General features: G+C 47.3%; 1 protein-coding gene across 5 annotated transcripts in view; it reads left to right on the top strand.

The window, feature by feature from the left end:
• The window catches only part of FBXO16 (F-box protein 16), a 65,391-nt gene that overhangs the window by 19,350 nt on the left and 29,171 nt on the right, over nucleotides 1-16,870 (top strand). For 3 of the 5 annotated variants that reach the window (XM_068280055.1, XM_068280054.1, XM_068280056.1), the window contains exons 1-2: nucleotides 11,902-12,729; nucleotides 14,031-14,195. In XM_068280055.1, the coding sequence (XP_068136156.1) occupies nucleotides 11,959-12,729; nucleotides 14,031-14,195 (936 nt within the window). In that variant the 5' untranslated portion in view covers nucleotides 11,902-11,958. Of the gene's footprint in view, nucleotides 1-10,561; nucleotides 10,769-11,901; nucleotides 12,730-14,030; nucleotides 14,196-16,870 lie in introns of those variants that run through there. The other 2 variants (XM_068280058.1, XM_068280057.1) reach the window with 1 other exon arrangement.

Below are 16,870 nucleotides of genomic sequence, written 5' to 3'. Positions count from 1 at the left end.
AGTTTATGTCAATGGGGGGGGGGGGGGGGGGCAGCTACACCTGCAGAGGCAGCTCCAAAATAGTCATAGAACAAACTGCTGCTGAACAACAACAGGACTAAATATGGTTGAAAAGACATTATACAGTATATAAGGGCAGGGCCGTTTCTTGGGCAGGGTGACAGCCCTGACCGCAGACCGGCAAGTAGCAGAAGGGGGACGCAGGCAGAAGGACATAAACGCTAGGAAGCTGGTGACACGCAGTGCAGCCAAATGAGAGAAGAAAGAAGATTACCGGCGCAATCACCTTCCTTGACTCCTCCTGGGCTGCCTGCATCAGACGTCAAGTCATCATCACGTCACCACCGTGTGATGACACCTGATGTCCTGTAGCGGTACTGCAGGCTGTCAGTGCACAGCGCCCATGGAGGAGTCGGCTTGCCGGGCTCTCTTCGCCTGTGTGTTCTCCTGCTCCCTGCTTCCTCCTGGATGAGCGGCTGGTCACTAGTAAGTAGGTAGATCTACTTGTGACCTTTTGGCTGTGTAACTGTTCCCAAAGAGTTAAGGTCCGTACACACGTCGGACTGGAGGCAACGACGGGTCCGTCGTTGCCTCCCGCTGGGTGGGCGTTCCAACGACAGTCCGGCGTGTGTACGCACTGTCGGCGGACTGATAAGGCTGTTTCTGAGCGATCCGCCCGACGTTGGAACGCCCACCCAGCGGGAGGTAACGATGGACCCGTCGTTGCCTCCAGTCCGGCGTGTGTACGGACCTTAAGAGTTTGTGAGTCCATGGGGGGAGGTGGGGGGGAGGGTACAGGGCGCAATTTTTACAGCCTTGCCCTGGGTGCAATTTAGCCTAGAAACTGCCCTGTATTAGGGGGCATCGTAAAGTTTGAATTATCACCTAGAAGATATTATGATATAGCAGGGAAATGTCAGCCTCTTCATTGGTAAACGCGTGATGTTGATAAAATCAGCTCTTTGTATCTGGCACAATCTGTAAAATAAATAAATGACACAATGAGCTGATTTTCTCAACATCATGCACTTAGGGACCAATGATGACATTGACAAACTGTCATCAATATCATCAATATACCATAATAACGTCCAGGTGATAATTACAATTTTATGACACCCCCACATATACCTGTATATGTAAAATCATAGCCTTTTTTCAGTCCTTGGATTTCATTAAAGTTTTATGTTCAACACAGTCCCAGTACACTTGATACGGGAAACATCCACAAATCTGGTGCATTATTTGTCCACTCAAGGAAGCCTGATGTACGTTTCGTGGTGCAGCGATCACTTCATCAGAGGCAAATATTGATTAATGACAAAGCACTAGTCTAATTAAAATCTATAAAGAATATGTAAATATGTACTAGAAAGCAATGAATCAGCATCAAAGGATGCATAGAACACAGTATTTTTCGGACCATAAAACGCCCCTTTTGAGCTAAAAAAGTAGGAAAGAAAAATATACTAAAACTTGTACATCCATGGTGCAGGGGAGTCTTGTGGATCTTCTCCCCCAGTAATTAGGTCACCGTGTACCTCATGTCCCCCTAGTGCCTATTGTGCCCTCCTCTGTCTCTGTGTCCCCTCCTCTATCCCCTCCTGTGTTATCTTCTGTCCGTTTCCTCCTTTGTCCCTCTGTGTTCTTCTCTGTCCCTCTATGTCCCCTTTAGTCTCTCTGTGTCTCCTTCTGTCTCTTGTCTGTCTCCCGGTGTCCCCTTCTATCCCCTTCTGTCCCTTTGTGTCCCCAGACTACTACAAGCCGCATACATGCAGCTGTCTTTTGCCATCAGTCTATGTGACTTGGCAGCTGAGCAGGCTGAGGGTCACATCTGGGGACACAGGCGGAGCAGGTGCGCGCGGCTCCCGATCGTGGTATGCACCTTCGTGATCACCATGTTGGGGGACAGGTGTTGTGTTCGGACCATAAGATGCAGGGACATTTCCCCCCCATTTTGGTGGAGAGAAAGTGCGTCTTGTGGTACGAAAAATACTTTATATCTGAAGCCAAGATCTAGCTATGTGGAATATACTCACAACACCAGGGACTTAACAAAACTAAAGACTATATCAAAAATATGGTTATGTAGATAGTATAAGTCCAGCTATCACAATGACCTTAAGTCTTCTTTCACAGTGGGACGTTAAAGTCCCACGTTCCAGCAGCCTGTAACGCAGCCCAACTCACAGTAATGAAAAATCAATGGGCTGTTCACAGTGCTCACGTTGCGTTACATTGTAACGCTGCACATTCTGGGAAAGTGCAGCATGCTGTGCGTTATACAGGGCTTTAGCTGCGTTAGACTGCTTGCACATGCTCATTGACTAGCCACATGGCTAATTAATATTCACTGCACTGTGGTGACCTAACCTGGACTCCTAGTGTTGTCCGGATCATGAATGAATCGTTCATTTGATCCGGATCTTTTTTGTCAGTCGAATCATCCGGATCATCACAATGAACGATTCGGTTCACAGTGGATGTCTGTCTGGAAGAAACAAGAACATACAGAATGTACAGTGCAGGGAAAGTCTTGTCCTGCTAGTCATTTCACCCCCAGTCTGCTTCCCTAGTAAAATGACTCAAATGATCCGGTTCAAAGATCCGGATCTTTTCAATGATCCGATTTGAATCATCCAAATCCTTGAAAAGATTCGGACTTCCCATCACTATCCTGGAGCGGCTGTTCTATCAGTATAGATAGAAGGAAAACAGCGCACCAAGAGCTGCATAACGTGGCTCAATCTGACAACCAACTTCAACACCACCATGCGTTGCGTTAGGGGCACGTTATGCGACCTTAAGGGGACCTAAAAGCCTATACGAATAATCAGGTTGTGCTGACATGAGATCAATGCATGCTAAAACAACATTACCCCAACTCTTCCACTCAGATAACACCAGCAGATACTTAAGTTCCTTCTACGATACAAAAGACACCAGTGTACTGTAAACCACAAACTGTACAAATTATTAAGGAAGTGTTTAAAGCAGACCTGAACTCAGAACTTCCACCCTGCTCTAAAAAATAAGCAACAGCATAATAACCTTTAAAGAAAAACATTTCTTTGTTACAGCTGATACAAATCCTGTCATAAATCTGCAGCGTGTCTACTTGCTTCTGTAGTGACATAGGGTTAACCTCCTGTGTTTTTAAATTAGCTGCTCTGCCGAGGCAGCCAGCTGACACGGCTGAGAGATCAAATTACATTTGTGATTAGTCACAGATGAGGGGGGGGGGGGATTAGACAGGCTAAGCTCTCTAAAAACATACAGAGTGCATTTCCCTATGTTTTCCTTCTATCCTGTGCAGGAGTTCAGGTCCACTTTACCTGGATCATAATGGGAATTTGGGAAGTTAAAAATGCATCATGTTACTCAAAAATAGAAGAAAAGCGTGCCATGTAAATATATAAGTACAATGAAATCAATGACCGGGGAAGTGACAACCAAGCATGCTGAGAATGCATCAATTACAGTGCTGCGCCCCAATAGCTACACCTGCCATGGTTCTTCATCCCTTCTCCATAGCAACAGAACAACGTACAAGCCTACAGGCTAGCGAACTGTCTGTACACAACTAGCACCTGCACTGTTGTCCAAGAGATCCAGTCCCGACCTATAGGAGAACAATGCCGAGATCTTTCGACAGGCAGATCGCTCGCAGACACATGAAGGTGTGCACACGCTTGATTTTTAGCATAGGCGAACCCAACTGGCCGCCTAGGCCAGGAAGCATGTGATCTGTGTGCAAGCCTTCAGGAGGTGTCAGTTCTCCCGCCTCTGTCCCTCCAGCCTGCTGGGATAGGTGAGTAAACATTTGTCCAGCGGTTGAGTGATTCTGTAATGGAGGGAGGTACAGGTGTCTCTGCTGTAGAGCAGAATGTGTGTGCTGGGTAAATGGCACCGCAGTGATTTGTGTGCTGCTGTCATTAGCTGTGGAGAGGAGTTACGGTATGTTTGTTAATTATCTCGGGTTTGTCTTGCTCTCTACACCTGCTGAAAGGGTGTGTGCACAGAGCAGAGAGCATGATGGGATCAGTGCAGCACAAAAGGATGGGGTCCCTAATCCACTGTGGTTAGCCATGGGTTATTCATCCCTGTCATACTGCCCATTGGAAGGGGGGGTCAGTGGCTAATCACCATTGCCCTGGGGTCTCTCCAGCTTCTTTGTCCAATAAAGTTGGACATACATCTCTCGACTTGGTGGCCTTTATTATCGAATCGGATGAAAATCAGTGTTACCAAGCGCATGCCCGATCGACGATGCGACCAATTTCTGGCCGAAAACGGTCGCGTGTAGCAATTGAACATGCTGCGAGATGTCGGGCCATTGTGGTCGATTGGGTGCACGGCGGTAACAGCAAGTAATATTGGGACGAAACACCAGACGCTGCCCCCCTACTAGTGTACAAATGTGCCCCCCAATGTGTGCATGTATACATTACCTGTCCTGTCTCACCCAACGGGCGGTGCCTATCCGTCTTCAGAACCCCCCATTCTTCCATTACCGGTATACATGCCGTCAGGCTGGCGTTACTCACGCACCACCTGCTTTACGCCGGTGGCACGTATAGCGTTGTTTCCCCCCATTCCCTTTAGATTGTAAGCTCACAAGGACAGGGCTCTCTCCTCCTTTTGTGTCTTAGAAATCATTATACAATTTATTCATCATGTTACTTTTATCACTGTCATTACCACTTCTGTATTTTGTATTCTGTATGTTGTATCATTTTTTGTGTTTTGTCACTAATTATGTATCATGTATATTGATGTACACCATTATCTGTATTATGTACCCCATGTTTGTTTCTTACTTTGTACAGCGCCACGAAATATGTTGGCGCTTTATAAATCAATAATAATAATAGCGCTAACAGAAGAGCGGGTGGTTCCAAAATGGAAGGCGAAAATCATAACATTTTAAATACATGTAAGCGCATACAAATAAAGGTGGCCATACACTGGTCGATTTGCCATCAGATCGACCAACAGATAGATCCCTCTCTGATCGAATCTGATCAGAGAGGGATCGTATGGCCACCTTACTGCAAACAGATTGTGAATTGATTTCAGCCTGAAACCGATCACATTCTGTGGAGCTGCCACCGCCCCCCACCGCATACATTACCTGTTCCGGCCGGCGCGTGCCCCCTGGTCCGCTGTCTTCTTCTCCGCTCCGTGCTCCGGCTACTGAACTTACTGTCCAAGGGAAGTTTAAACAGTAGAGGGCGCTCTACTGTTTAAACTTCCTGCCGGGACAGGAATTTCTGTGTAGCAGGAACGGCCCGGAGCGGAGAAGAAGACCACAGAGACCAGGGGACTCGTGCCGGCCAGGAGCAGGTAATGTATACCCGCTGTATTGCGTCGGTCGTCGGGCATTCGAACGCCGCTAACGATGCACTCCCGACCCGCGGGCGACCAAGGAAAATCTTCCGCACAGATGGGGCGACGGGAATCGACGGGAACGATCGATTTCGGATGGAAATCGATCGTTCTGTCAGCGGTGTGCGCGGCGATTTCACAGCCGTTTCGATCACTGTGATCGAAGCGGCTGTACATCGGCGGGAAAATCGTTAGGTGTATGGGCCCCTTTAGAAGTACATTTCTTTCAGAGTAAAATGAGCTATAAATTACTTTTCTCCTATGTTCCTGTCACATACAGTAGATAGCACTCTCAGATCTGCACATGAGCTTCTATTATCCTCTTCTACAATTACCTCCTCACATTCACATGTACAAGACTTCTCATGTGCCTCACCCCTCCTCTTGAATGCCCTTCCACAGCACATCCGCCACTCTCCCATCTTTGAAATCTTTAAACGCTACCTCAAAACCCACCTTTTCCGACAAGCATATTCTCTAGCTTAGGCCATGCACCCACTAAATAACCTAACTATGTGCTGCCTGTATATATACTGTATACTTCCCCCACCTCTTGTTTCCACCCCATTCCTTTAGATTGTAAGCTTACAAGGGCAGGGCTCTCACCCTTTTGTGTCATGGAATGTTATTAATTTAATTGCTTGCACTCTGTTAGAAATTTATACATTTTAGTCATCATGTTAAATCAAATTGTAATCAGCAGTGCTGTATCTTGTATCAGTGTTCATATTTCATGTATATCATTGTCTGTATCATTATGTATCCCTTGTTTGTTTTCTTACATTGTACAGCGCCACGGAATATGTTGGCGCTTTATAAATAAATAATAATAATAGTAAAATTCTGACATATCTGACAGGTTTTGGACTAGCCCATCTCCTCAGGGGGGGGTTCTCAGGGTTTTCTTTATTTTTAAAAGCAGTTAGTGAATGGCATTCGCTCTGTCCAACTGTCAAAATAGTGTGTAACTAGCAGGGAGGCTGGCCAACATTTTTGAGTAAATTCTTTTTAGGGAGTATCTTTATAAAAAATAAAGGCCATGCTGAGAATAATCCATGAGGAGATGGGCTAGTCCAAAACCTGTCAGTTCTGTCAGATTTCTGCTACCTACTGTAAGTGTCAGCAACACAGGAGAAAAGTAATTAATGGCTTATTTTACTCTGGAGCTAACGCACTTAATTATATGGGTTTACATGTATTGTAAATTTTACAATTTTCACAATAGTGGTCCTCTAAAGCTTGCAACTATTAAAGTGGACCCAAATTTAAAATACAAGATTTCAGAAATAAAATCTACGGTATTTTCTAAAGTATAATAATAAATAGCAGCCTTTTTTCAGCTGCATGATGACAAAAATAAAATATTTTACATTTATTGGAGGAACCCCTCCCTTCCTTTCAAATTGCCGGGACAAAATCCGGCAAACTGGTAAAGTAGGTAGTGTCCGGCAATGGAGGAATTGCTAATGGCTGCCCCCAGTATAATCCTAGTTATGAAAAGAGAAGGGTGAAAAGCATGCACTGAAATGCTCATAGGTTTGAAGGAGTGTTTATTTATCTTTGTATGTGTCAGAGTGGTGCAACTAAATATTTTTAATAAAAAAAAAAATGTTTGGTTTGGGTGCGCTTTAATGATGCAGACTGACAGATGCCATAAAAGTATGTATTGTTTTGACATACAGTTATCAGTGAAAGTAATCTGTGATACACATTTTTCTCTAGATGATGGCACAGTCATCCATCAGTGGCTGCATCACCCTCGGGGCCATATAAATATATTACAATTAGTAGGTAGGAGTTTGTGGCATGTGACCTCCGCTGGCCTATAGGGAGTGATCTGTCACTCAGCACAGGATGGCTTCACATTCTGGGCTCAGGCAGTGAAATGAGAAGCTGTGATCAGTATATTAGACACCAGTCTGTGACACCTGCAGAATAAAGCTACAGGCAGTGGCCTTTCATGTGGTAACTGAGACCCCCTCTCTGCAGTCCTTTCAGAGGATCAGCTCCATTCATGATAATTCATTTGTAGCGCTAAATACACTAATTACAGCACGCCAGGGACTGCCTCTGTATACTGACCAAACAGGTATGCTCTTATAAAGGCACAGACTCCATTTCATGGCCTGGGAAACTCATTCCTAAACCCTGAGGACTGCAGGATGGTCGTTTACAGTCAGTGTTGGGTATTAAAGCAGGATTGTCAGCCATAAAATCAAATTCCATTTACCCACTGCTCTGTGTATATCAGCAGTCTACATCCTGACACTGCATTGCAAGCATTCCAATATAATCATATATGTGTGTGCTGTAATGAATCTAATCTCAGTCAGCCTGGCTCTATTTGGTACATTGCCGGGGAAAAGGAAGCTTGTTATCTCTCCTCCGACATTCCAGATCCTCACTGATTGGCTGAGGGCAGCTCAGTGTGAAACAGGGCTGAGAATATACCTCACAAAAACACAGATAAGTTAATAGGCTTCTCCCTAAATTGACCCTAGACTCCGATACATACAATACACAATACATATATAGACATATGACTATAGTAGGGATAAGATTCTGAGCCCCTCTGATGCTGGGTACACACCATGCGTTTTCCCGCTCGATCTGCGTGTCGATCGGGATCGATTTGATTATTTCCGATGTGCTCGATTCGGGTTTCGATCGTTCCTGCCGTCGATTTTGCATACTTAACATGCAAATCGATGGCAGGAACGATCGAAACCCGAATCGAGCACGTCGGAAATAATCGAATCGATCCCGACTGACCTGCCGATTGAGCGGGAAAACACATGGGGCTTGATTCACAAAGCGGTGCTAACCTACTTAGCACGTCTAAAGTCTTTAGGCGCGCTAACCAGTGTGCTAAGTAGGTTATCAAAAGATTTCTCAATCAGACCGCGCGCTAACTTTGCGTGCGCAAAGTTTTACGCGCGCAAAGTCTTATGCGCGCTAAGTCCCATAGGCTTTATTGGGCACTTTGCGTGGAGCGCCCTGCGCTCTGTGCAGTATGCGCGTAAAGTTTTACGCGCATAAAGTTTTGCGCGCGTAAAGTTTTATGCGCGAAAACTCGTTTAGACGTGCTAAGGGGGTTTTCACAGGCGTGCTAACAGTTAGCACCGCTTTGTGAATCAAGCCCATGGTGTGTACCTACCATGAGGGACAGCTAGTGACAGCACAATATACTTGCAAAAGTATTCGGCCCCCTTGAAGTTTTCCACATTTTGTCACATTACTGCCACAAACATGCATCAATTTTATTGGAATTCCACATGAAAGACCAACATAAAGTGGTGTACACATGAGAAGTGGAACGAAAATCATACATGAGTCCAAACATTTTTTTACAAATTAATAACTGCAAAGTGGTGTGTGCGTAATTATTCATCCCCTTTGGTCTGAGTGCAGTCAGTTGCCCATAGACATTGCCTGATGAGTGCTAATGACTAAATAGAGTGCACCTGTGTGGGTTGTCCAAGAGAATATTGGGAGCAACAACACCATGAAGTCCAAAGAACACACAAGACAGGTCAGGGATAAAGTTATTGAGAAATTTAAAGCAGGCTTAGGCTACAAAAACATTTCCAAAGCCTTGAACATCCCACGGAGCACTGTTCAAATGATCGTTCAGAAATGGAAGGAGTATGGCACAACTGTAAACCTACCAAGACAAGGCCATCCACCTAAACTCACAGGCCGAACAAGGAGAGCGCTGATCAGAAATGCAGTCAAGAGGCCCATGGTGACTCTGGACAAACTGCAGAGGTCTACAGCTCAGGTGGGGGAATTTGTCCATAGGACAACTATTAGTCATGCACTGCACAAAATTGGCCTTTATGGAAGAGTGGCAAGAAGAAAGCCATTGTTAACAGAAAAGTCCCATTTGCAGTTTGCCACAAACCATGTGGGGGACACATCAAACATGTGGAAGAAGGTGCTCTGGTCAGATGAGACCAAAATGGAACTTTTTGGGCCAAAATGCAAAACACTATGTGTGGCAGAAAACTAACACTGCACATCACTCTGAACACACCATCCCCACTGTCAAATATGGTGCTGGCAGTATCATGCTCTGGGGGTGCTTCTCTTTAGCAGGGACAGGGACGCTGGTCAGAGTTGATGGGAAGATGGAGCCAAATACAGGGCAATTTTGGAAGAAAACCTCTTGGAGTCTGCAAAAGACTTGAGACTGGGGCGGAGGTTCACCTTCCAGCAGGACAACGACCCTAAACATAAAGCCAGGGCAACAATGGAATGGGTTAAAACAAAACATATCCATGTGTTAGAATGGCCCAGTCAAAGTCCAGATCTAAATCCAATCAAAAATCCGTGGCAAGATATGAAAACTGCTCTTCACAAACACTGTCCATCTAATCTGACTGAGCTGGAGCTGTTTTGCAAAGAAGAATGGGCAAGGATTTCAGTGTCTAGATGTGCAAAGCTGGTAGAGACATACCCTAAAAGACTGGCAGCTGTAATTGCAGCAAAAGGTGGTTCTACAAAGTATTGACTCAGGGGGCCGAATAATTACGCACACCCCACTTTGCAGTTATTTATTTGTAAAAGAATGTTTGGAATCATGTATGATTTTCGTTCCACTTCTCACATGTACACCACTTTGTATTGATCTTTCACGTGGAATTCCAATAAAATTGATGCATGTTTGTGGCAGTAATGTGACAAAAAGTGGAAAACTTCAAGGGGGCCGAATACTTTTTCAAGCCACTGTATACTCTGTAAAGTGCTGCAGAAGATGTTGGTGCTATATAAATACTAAATAATAATAATAAATAATAATGCGATGCATGCAGCGCAGTGCTGCATAACCTGTGCATGAACCGTTGCAGTGAAGCCTACCTTGTACGTATGTTGTGCTTCACTTTATGCATCACAACACTCTCGTAACACTGTAGGTTTGGGGATGTGGGAGGAAACAGGAGTGCCTGGAGGAAGCACGGGTAGAACATACAAACTCCATGCAGATAGTGCAGGAGGACCCAGTGCTGCAAGGTGAGAGTGCTAACCACTTTGCCACAGTGCTGCCCGCCTATGCATGTGAACGCACCATTATGAATGATGAAATAAATATTGTCATACCTCTGTTGTGTATAGCTGACAGCACTGACGCATGCCAGGAACTGAGGAATAACTGTGCTGTTTGTCATTTCAGTTTGACAAGTGGTCGGACGCCCAGAGGCGAAGGGTGCTCTGCGACCTCTTTGAAAGATGCTCCGTATCGCAGCTCAGATTCTGCAGCAACCACCTGCAGGGAAAAGCCCCGCGAGATGCCCTGGACTTCACCACTGTGCTGCCTCGAGTGCTGTCCCTATACCTCTTCTCCTTCCTGGACCCCAGGAGCCTCTGCCGCTGTGCCCAGGTCTGTACTACATGCCAGCACTGCCCACAAGGTGGCACTGCTGCTGTCCCTGTACCTCTTCTCCTTCCTGGACCCCCGGAGCCTCTGCCGCTGTGCCCAGGTCTGTATGCCATGCCAGTACTGCCCACAAGGTGGCACTGCTGCTGTCCCTGTATCTCTTCTCCTTCCTGGACCCCCGGAGCCTCTGCCGCTGTGCCCAGGTCTGTATGCCATGCCAGTACTGCCCACAAGGTGGCACTGCTGCTGTCCCTGTACCTCTTCTCCTTCCTGGACCCCTGGAGCCTCTGCCGCTGTGCCCAGGTCTGTACTCCATGCCAGTACTGCCCACAAGGTGGCGCTGCTGTCCCTGTACCTCTTCTCCTTCCTGAACACCCGGAGCCTCTGCCGCTGTGCCCAGGTCTGTACTCCATGCCAGTACTGCCCACAAGGTGGCGCTGCTGTCCCTGTTCCTCTTCTCCTTCCTGGACCCCCGGAGCCTCTGCCGCTGTGCCCAGGTCTGTATGCCATGCCAGTACTGCCCACAATGTGGCACTGCTGTCCCTGTACCTCTTCTCCTTCCTGAACCCCCGGAGCCTCTGCCGCTGTGCCTTAGGTCTGTACTCCATGCCAGCACTGCCCACAAGGTGGTGCTGCTGTCCCTGTACCTCTTCTCCTTCCTGAACCCCCGGAGCCTCTGCCGCTGTGCCCAGGTCTGTACTCCATGCCAGTACTGCCCACAAGGTGGCGCTGCTGTCCCTGTACCTCTTCTCCTTCCTGAACACCCGGAGCCTCTGCCGCTGTGCCCAGGTCTGTACTCCATGCCAGTACTGCCCACAAGGTGGCGCTGCTGTCCCTGTTCCTCTTCTCCTTCCTGGACCCCCGGAGCCTCTGCCGCTGTGCCCAGGTCTGTACTCCATGCCAGCACTACCCACAGGGTGGCACTGCTGTCCCTGTACCTCTTCTCCTTCCTGGACCCCCGGAGCCTCTGCCACTGTGCCCAGGTCTGTATGCCATGCAGTACTGCCCACAATGTGGCACTGCTGCTGTCCCTGCACCTCTTCTCCTTCCTGGACCCCTGGAGCCTCTGCCGCTGTGCCCAGGTCTGTACTCCATGCCAGTACTGCCCACAAGGTGGCACTGCTGCTGTCCCTGTACCTCTTCTCCTTCCTGGACCCCCGGAGCCTGTGCCGCTGTGCCCAGGTCTGTATGCTATGCCAGTACTGCCCACAAGGTGGCACTGCTGCTGTCCCTGTACCTCTTCTCCTTCCTGGACCCCCGGAGCCTCTGCCGCTGTGCCCAGGTCTGTATGCCATGCCAGTACTGCCCACAAGGTGGCACTGCTGTCCCTGTACCTCTTCTCCTTTCTGGACCCCCAGAGCCTCTGCCGATGTGCCCAGGCTCTGTACTCCATGCCAGCGCTACCCACAAGGTGGCGCTGCTGTCCCTGTACCTCTTCTCCTTCCTGGACCCCCGGAGCCTCTGCCGCTGTGCCCAGGTCTGTATGCCATGCCAGTACTGCCCACAAGGTGGCACTGCTGTCCCTGTACCTCTTCTCCTTCCTGGACCCCCAGAGCCTCTGCCGATGTGCCCAGGCTCTGTACTCCATGCCAGCGCTACCCACAAGGTGGCGCTGCTGTCCCTGTACCTCTTCTCCTTCCTGGACCCCCGGAGCCTCTGCCGCTGTGCCCAGGTCTGTACTCCATGCCAGTACTGCCCACAGGGTGGCACTGCTGTCCCTGTACCTCTTCTCCTTCCTGGACCCCCGAAGCCTCTGCCGCTGTGCCCAGGTCTGTATGCCATGCCAGTACTGCCCACAAGGTGGCACTGCTGTCCCTGTACCTCTTCTCCTTTCTGGACCCCCAGAGCCTCTGCCGATGTGCCCAGGCTCTGTACTCCATGCCAGCACTACCCACAGGGTGGCACTGCTGTCCCTGTACCTCTTCTCCTTCCTGGACCCCCGGAGCCTCTGCCGCTGTGCCCAGGTCTGTATGCCATGCCAGTACTGCCCACAAGGTGGCACTGCTGTCCCTGTACCTCTTCTCCTTCCTGGACCCCCAGAGCCTCTGCCGATGTGCCCAGGCTCTGTACTCCATGCCAGCGCTACCCACAAGGTGGCACTGCTGTCCCTGTACCTCTTCTCCTTCCTGGACCCCCAGAGCCTCTGCCGATGTGCCCAGGCTCTGTACTCCATGCCAGCGCTACCCACAAGGTGGCGCTGCTGTCCCTGTACCTCTTCTCCTTCCTGGACCCCCGGAGCCTCTGCCACTGTGCTCAGGTCTGTATGCCATGCCAACATTGCGCTCAAGGTGACAATGCTGTCCCTGTACCTCTTCTCCTTCCTGGACCCCCGGAGCCTCTGCGCCCAGGTCTGTACTCCATGCTGACAGTACCCACAAAGTGGTCTGTACACCATGCCAGCAGGCCCATAAGGTGGCACTCACAGCTCCCGATGTCCCACTCTGACAAAGAAAAGGGGAATTACTTACGGGCGACAAAGGGCATTACTTGTTGCCTGATGGTGATTGGGACCCGCCTCACAGATGACATCGGTGGGCTGTGACTATACAGACGTATCGTTGGCCTGTAGGCCAATGATGCATTCTGTAGTAATGTGGGGGAGGGGGGGGGTGTAGGGCAAGGGCAGTGCATATTTGGCATCACATGGTGGGCAGGTTGAGCAGCAGTTGGGGGCTGCTATGCACACAGTGGATTATCAGGAGCGGCGGTCGTTATCAGCTGCCTCACCCGACTTTATCGTGTGTAGGGGCAATAGGGGAGCATACACACATCCAAATTTGATTGGCCAATCACTGACCAATTTTACCACCTTTATGTTGTATGAGGGTCAACAAATTGTGAATACCATAAACAGACTGTGTAGGTAAGCTCTCCAAATACACCACAGTGGTAAAGTTGGCCAGTCATTGGCCAATCAAAATTGGATTTGTGTACCAGGCTTTAGGCCTCTTGCACACTGCAAGCAATTCAGATTCCGATTCCGCTTTTTAATCTGTTTTTACATCCGATTCCGATTCAGATTTTTAATCTTAACTGCATGCTGCGTTTTTTGATCCGTTTTTCTGTTGAATGTATTCAAGGAAAATCGGAAACGGAATCGGAATCGGAATCGGAAAACGGATTTGCAGTGTGCAGGGAGCCTTAGGGTTACTTTACTGCATTCTCCGCTCCCCACCATGCATTGCTCCTCCGTCATTGTAAGCCTGTGTACCATGTGATGAGGACTGTCTGCTGTATTGGTGATTGTTGATATGTGTCCTCACAGGTGAGTTGGCATTGGAAGACCCTAACAGAACTGGACCAGCTCTGGATGCCAAAGTGCTTGCGGTTCGGTTGGTACATCAACTTTTCCCCGACTCCTTTTGAACAGGGCATCTGGAAGAGGCAGTACATAAAGATGGTGAATGAACTGCATGTCACACGACCCAAGGTGGGTACGGCCACATCCTTATCTTCTCACTGTGTGTGAACAGCATCCAAAACTATCTGCGCATCTTCCTTCCAAAACACAAGAAATACAATGAATGTTTGGCAAAATTATTAGAGCTCAAATAGATCAGATTAAACTGCTGCAATGGGAATGTCCTTATTAGAAGAGCACACAGGGAGACACTGCAAGTGGCACCTCCTCTTCTCCCTGAGCTCCCCTTAGACTTCTGATGTGTCTTAGGCCAGTTCAGGTCTGTGGTTAACAGAGGTGTTCAGTAAGCATATCTGCCTCTGCCGTGCGCTCCTAACCACCCATTCAAGACTAATTCATTGAACCACCACTTCTCAGCAGTTAGAACTTGGTTCCGAGTTGTGTATATAGCATTCATGTGGCTGCAGGCTGGGGGAAGCCATGATGCAATCATCTCGGAGATTCAGACTATGCGTGCATGAAAAAAGGGCTTGGCTTGATAACGGAATGGCGCGTATGGATAACGAAATCTGACTACGATAAACATCGTTGTCAAACTTGGCAAATGATAAATACCATTGTAAAAACAGATGAGAAATAATAACGAAAATATATTAACGTTAAATATTGTAAACGTAGTTCAACAATACAGCTTAACCCAACCCTACCCTCACACAGAACCCTCTCCTGGTGGTGCCTAAAAGGAACCACTCCCCCTGGTGGCGCCTAATCCTGACCAATCTCCGGTGGTGCCTAACCGTAACCCCCCCTCTCCAGTGGTGTCTAACCTTGACCACCCCCCCCCCCCCCCCCCGATGTTGCCTAAAACTAACCGACACCCAGGTGGTGCCTAACCCTAACCACTCCCCCTTCTGGTGCCTAACCCTAACCACTCCCCCTTCTGGTGCCTAACCCTAACCACTCCCCCTTCTGGTGCCTAACTCTAACCACTCCCTCTGCAGAAACACCCTTTTACACATAAAAACGATAATATCCTTGAAAACATAAAATCTGTACATACAAATGAAATAATATGACAAAAACTATAACGTTGCAAGCTTCTAAAACAATAACATACTTCAAAAACTCTAATGTTGTTAACGATATTTATCGCAGCGCCCTTTTCGATAATTGCATTAGTGTCTATGGCGGCGCCCTTTTCGTCCACCTTCAGCTGGCGCCCTTTTTTCCTGCTGCCCAGACTATAGATACGCAAAGATAATAATAGTAGTGCCAACATTTGTATAGCGCTTTTCTCATGTCAGACTCAAAGCGCTTGCGAGCTGCAGCCACTAAGGGTTCGCTTAATACGCCACCCTGCAGTGTTACGGAGTCTTACCCAAGGACTCCTTACTGAATAGGTACTGGCTTACTGAATAGGTACAACCAAGATTTAAACCCTGGACTCCTATGTCAGAGACAATGGAAAAGAAGCACCTTTAAAGAAAACTAAAAGCATAAAACGGGAGGTAGGTACCTTCCCTTATAGAGACACTGAAGCGAAAAAAAATATATGATATAATGAATTGGTTGTGTACTATGATATAGGTAGAAAAAAAACAACGTTTTGTAAGAAATAATACCTTTTAATGGCTAACTAATAGAGTTAAATGATGCAAGCTTTCTGGGATCTAGTCCCCTTCTTCAGGCATATTTCCAGATGTAAGCTGAAGTAAAACACTGATGCAGATAAATGGTAAACACGAAGATGACAGTTGTGTTGGTTACTGTTTATCCGTTAGGTGTCAGGTGATCAGCAGGCTGGAGCCAGTGAGTTAGTGCAACCATACATGAAATCCAGAAAAATTTTTTGTGTACTATGAATAATTACTAGAAGATTAGCAGCAAAGAAAATATTCTCATATTTTTATTTTCAAGTATATAGTGTTTTTTCTAACATTGCATCATTCTCTAATATGTGCAGATTACACAACACTCAGCATTCAAAATGATTCTTTCAGAGCAGTCTGTGAACTAATGACCTCTCCTCTGGCAGAGAAAAAGTAAATAGTTCACTAACAGTTGAGATAATAAAAGTCAGAAAACAGCCCTCTCCACGACTTTTGAAAGTCGTAGAGATAATGGCTTTTTTGTATAGAGATAACAATTGGAGTTTCTTAACTCTTCCTGTACTGGAAACAATTAGACTAATGTATCTGATCTTAATGTTTTATTTCTTAGCTCTACTACACATATAAATCATAATATCATAGTTTTTTTTCGCTTCAGTGTCTCTTTATGGTGTATTGGCAAAAAATATAGGTAGACCTTATCGACCAATGTGTTTCAGCTTCGTCAGGTATGAAGTCTAAACTCTGCAAATAAAGAGCGTGAATGTAAAAGATTGTATACCCCTGAATCCTATGCAGTGGTTGCGTGACTCACTGACTTGGGATTGCGGAACAGGTGAATATGCATTCCTATCAACATTTTTTTCAAATCTCCCGCCTGGGTAATATGTCAGGTGGGGCTCCCTTGCTCCTTTAATTACTAACACATATGAATTATACAGGTTTTGTGGCTGGATGGATGCAGTTAAGACAATGATTATGTGTTAGTAGCCCCAGAACCTGTATAACTTAGATGTGTCAGTAATTAAAGGGATACGTTGGCAATGGTGCTCCCTTGTGTTGCCCCTCATTTTTCTTCTACTATCCCACAGAGTCAGACTGTGCCTTCCCCCTTGCAGTGAGAACAGTAGGGAT

This window comes from Hyperolius riggenbachi, chromosome 4 (assembly GCF_040937935.1).
Source record: "Hyperolius riggenbachi isolate aHypRig1 chromosome 4, aHypRig1.pri, whole genome shotgun sequence".
NCBI lineage: Eukaryota > Metazoa > Chordata > Amphibia > Anura > Hyperoliidae > Hyperolius > Hyperolius riggenbachi.
The sequence above is the reverse complement of the archived record's forward strand: the minus strand, read 5'-3'. Positions and strand labels throughout refer to the sequence as shown.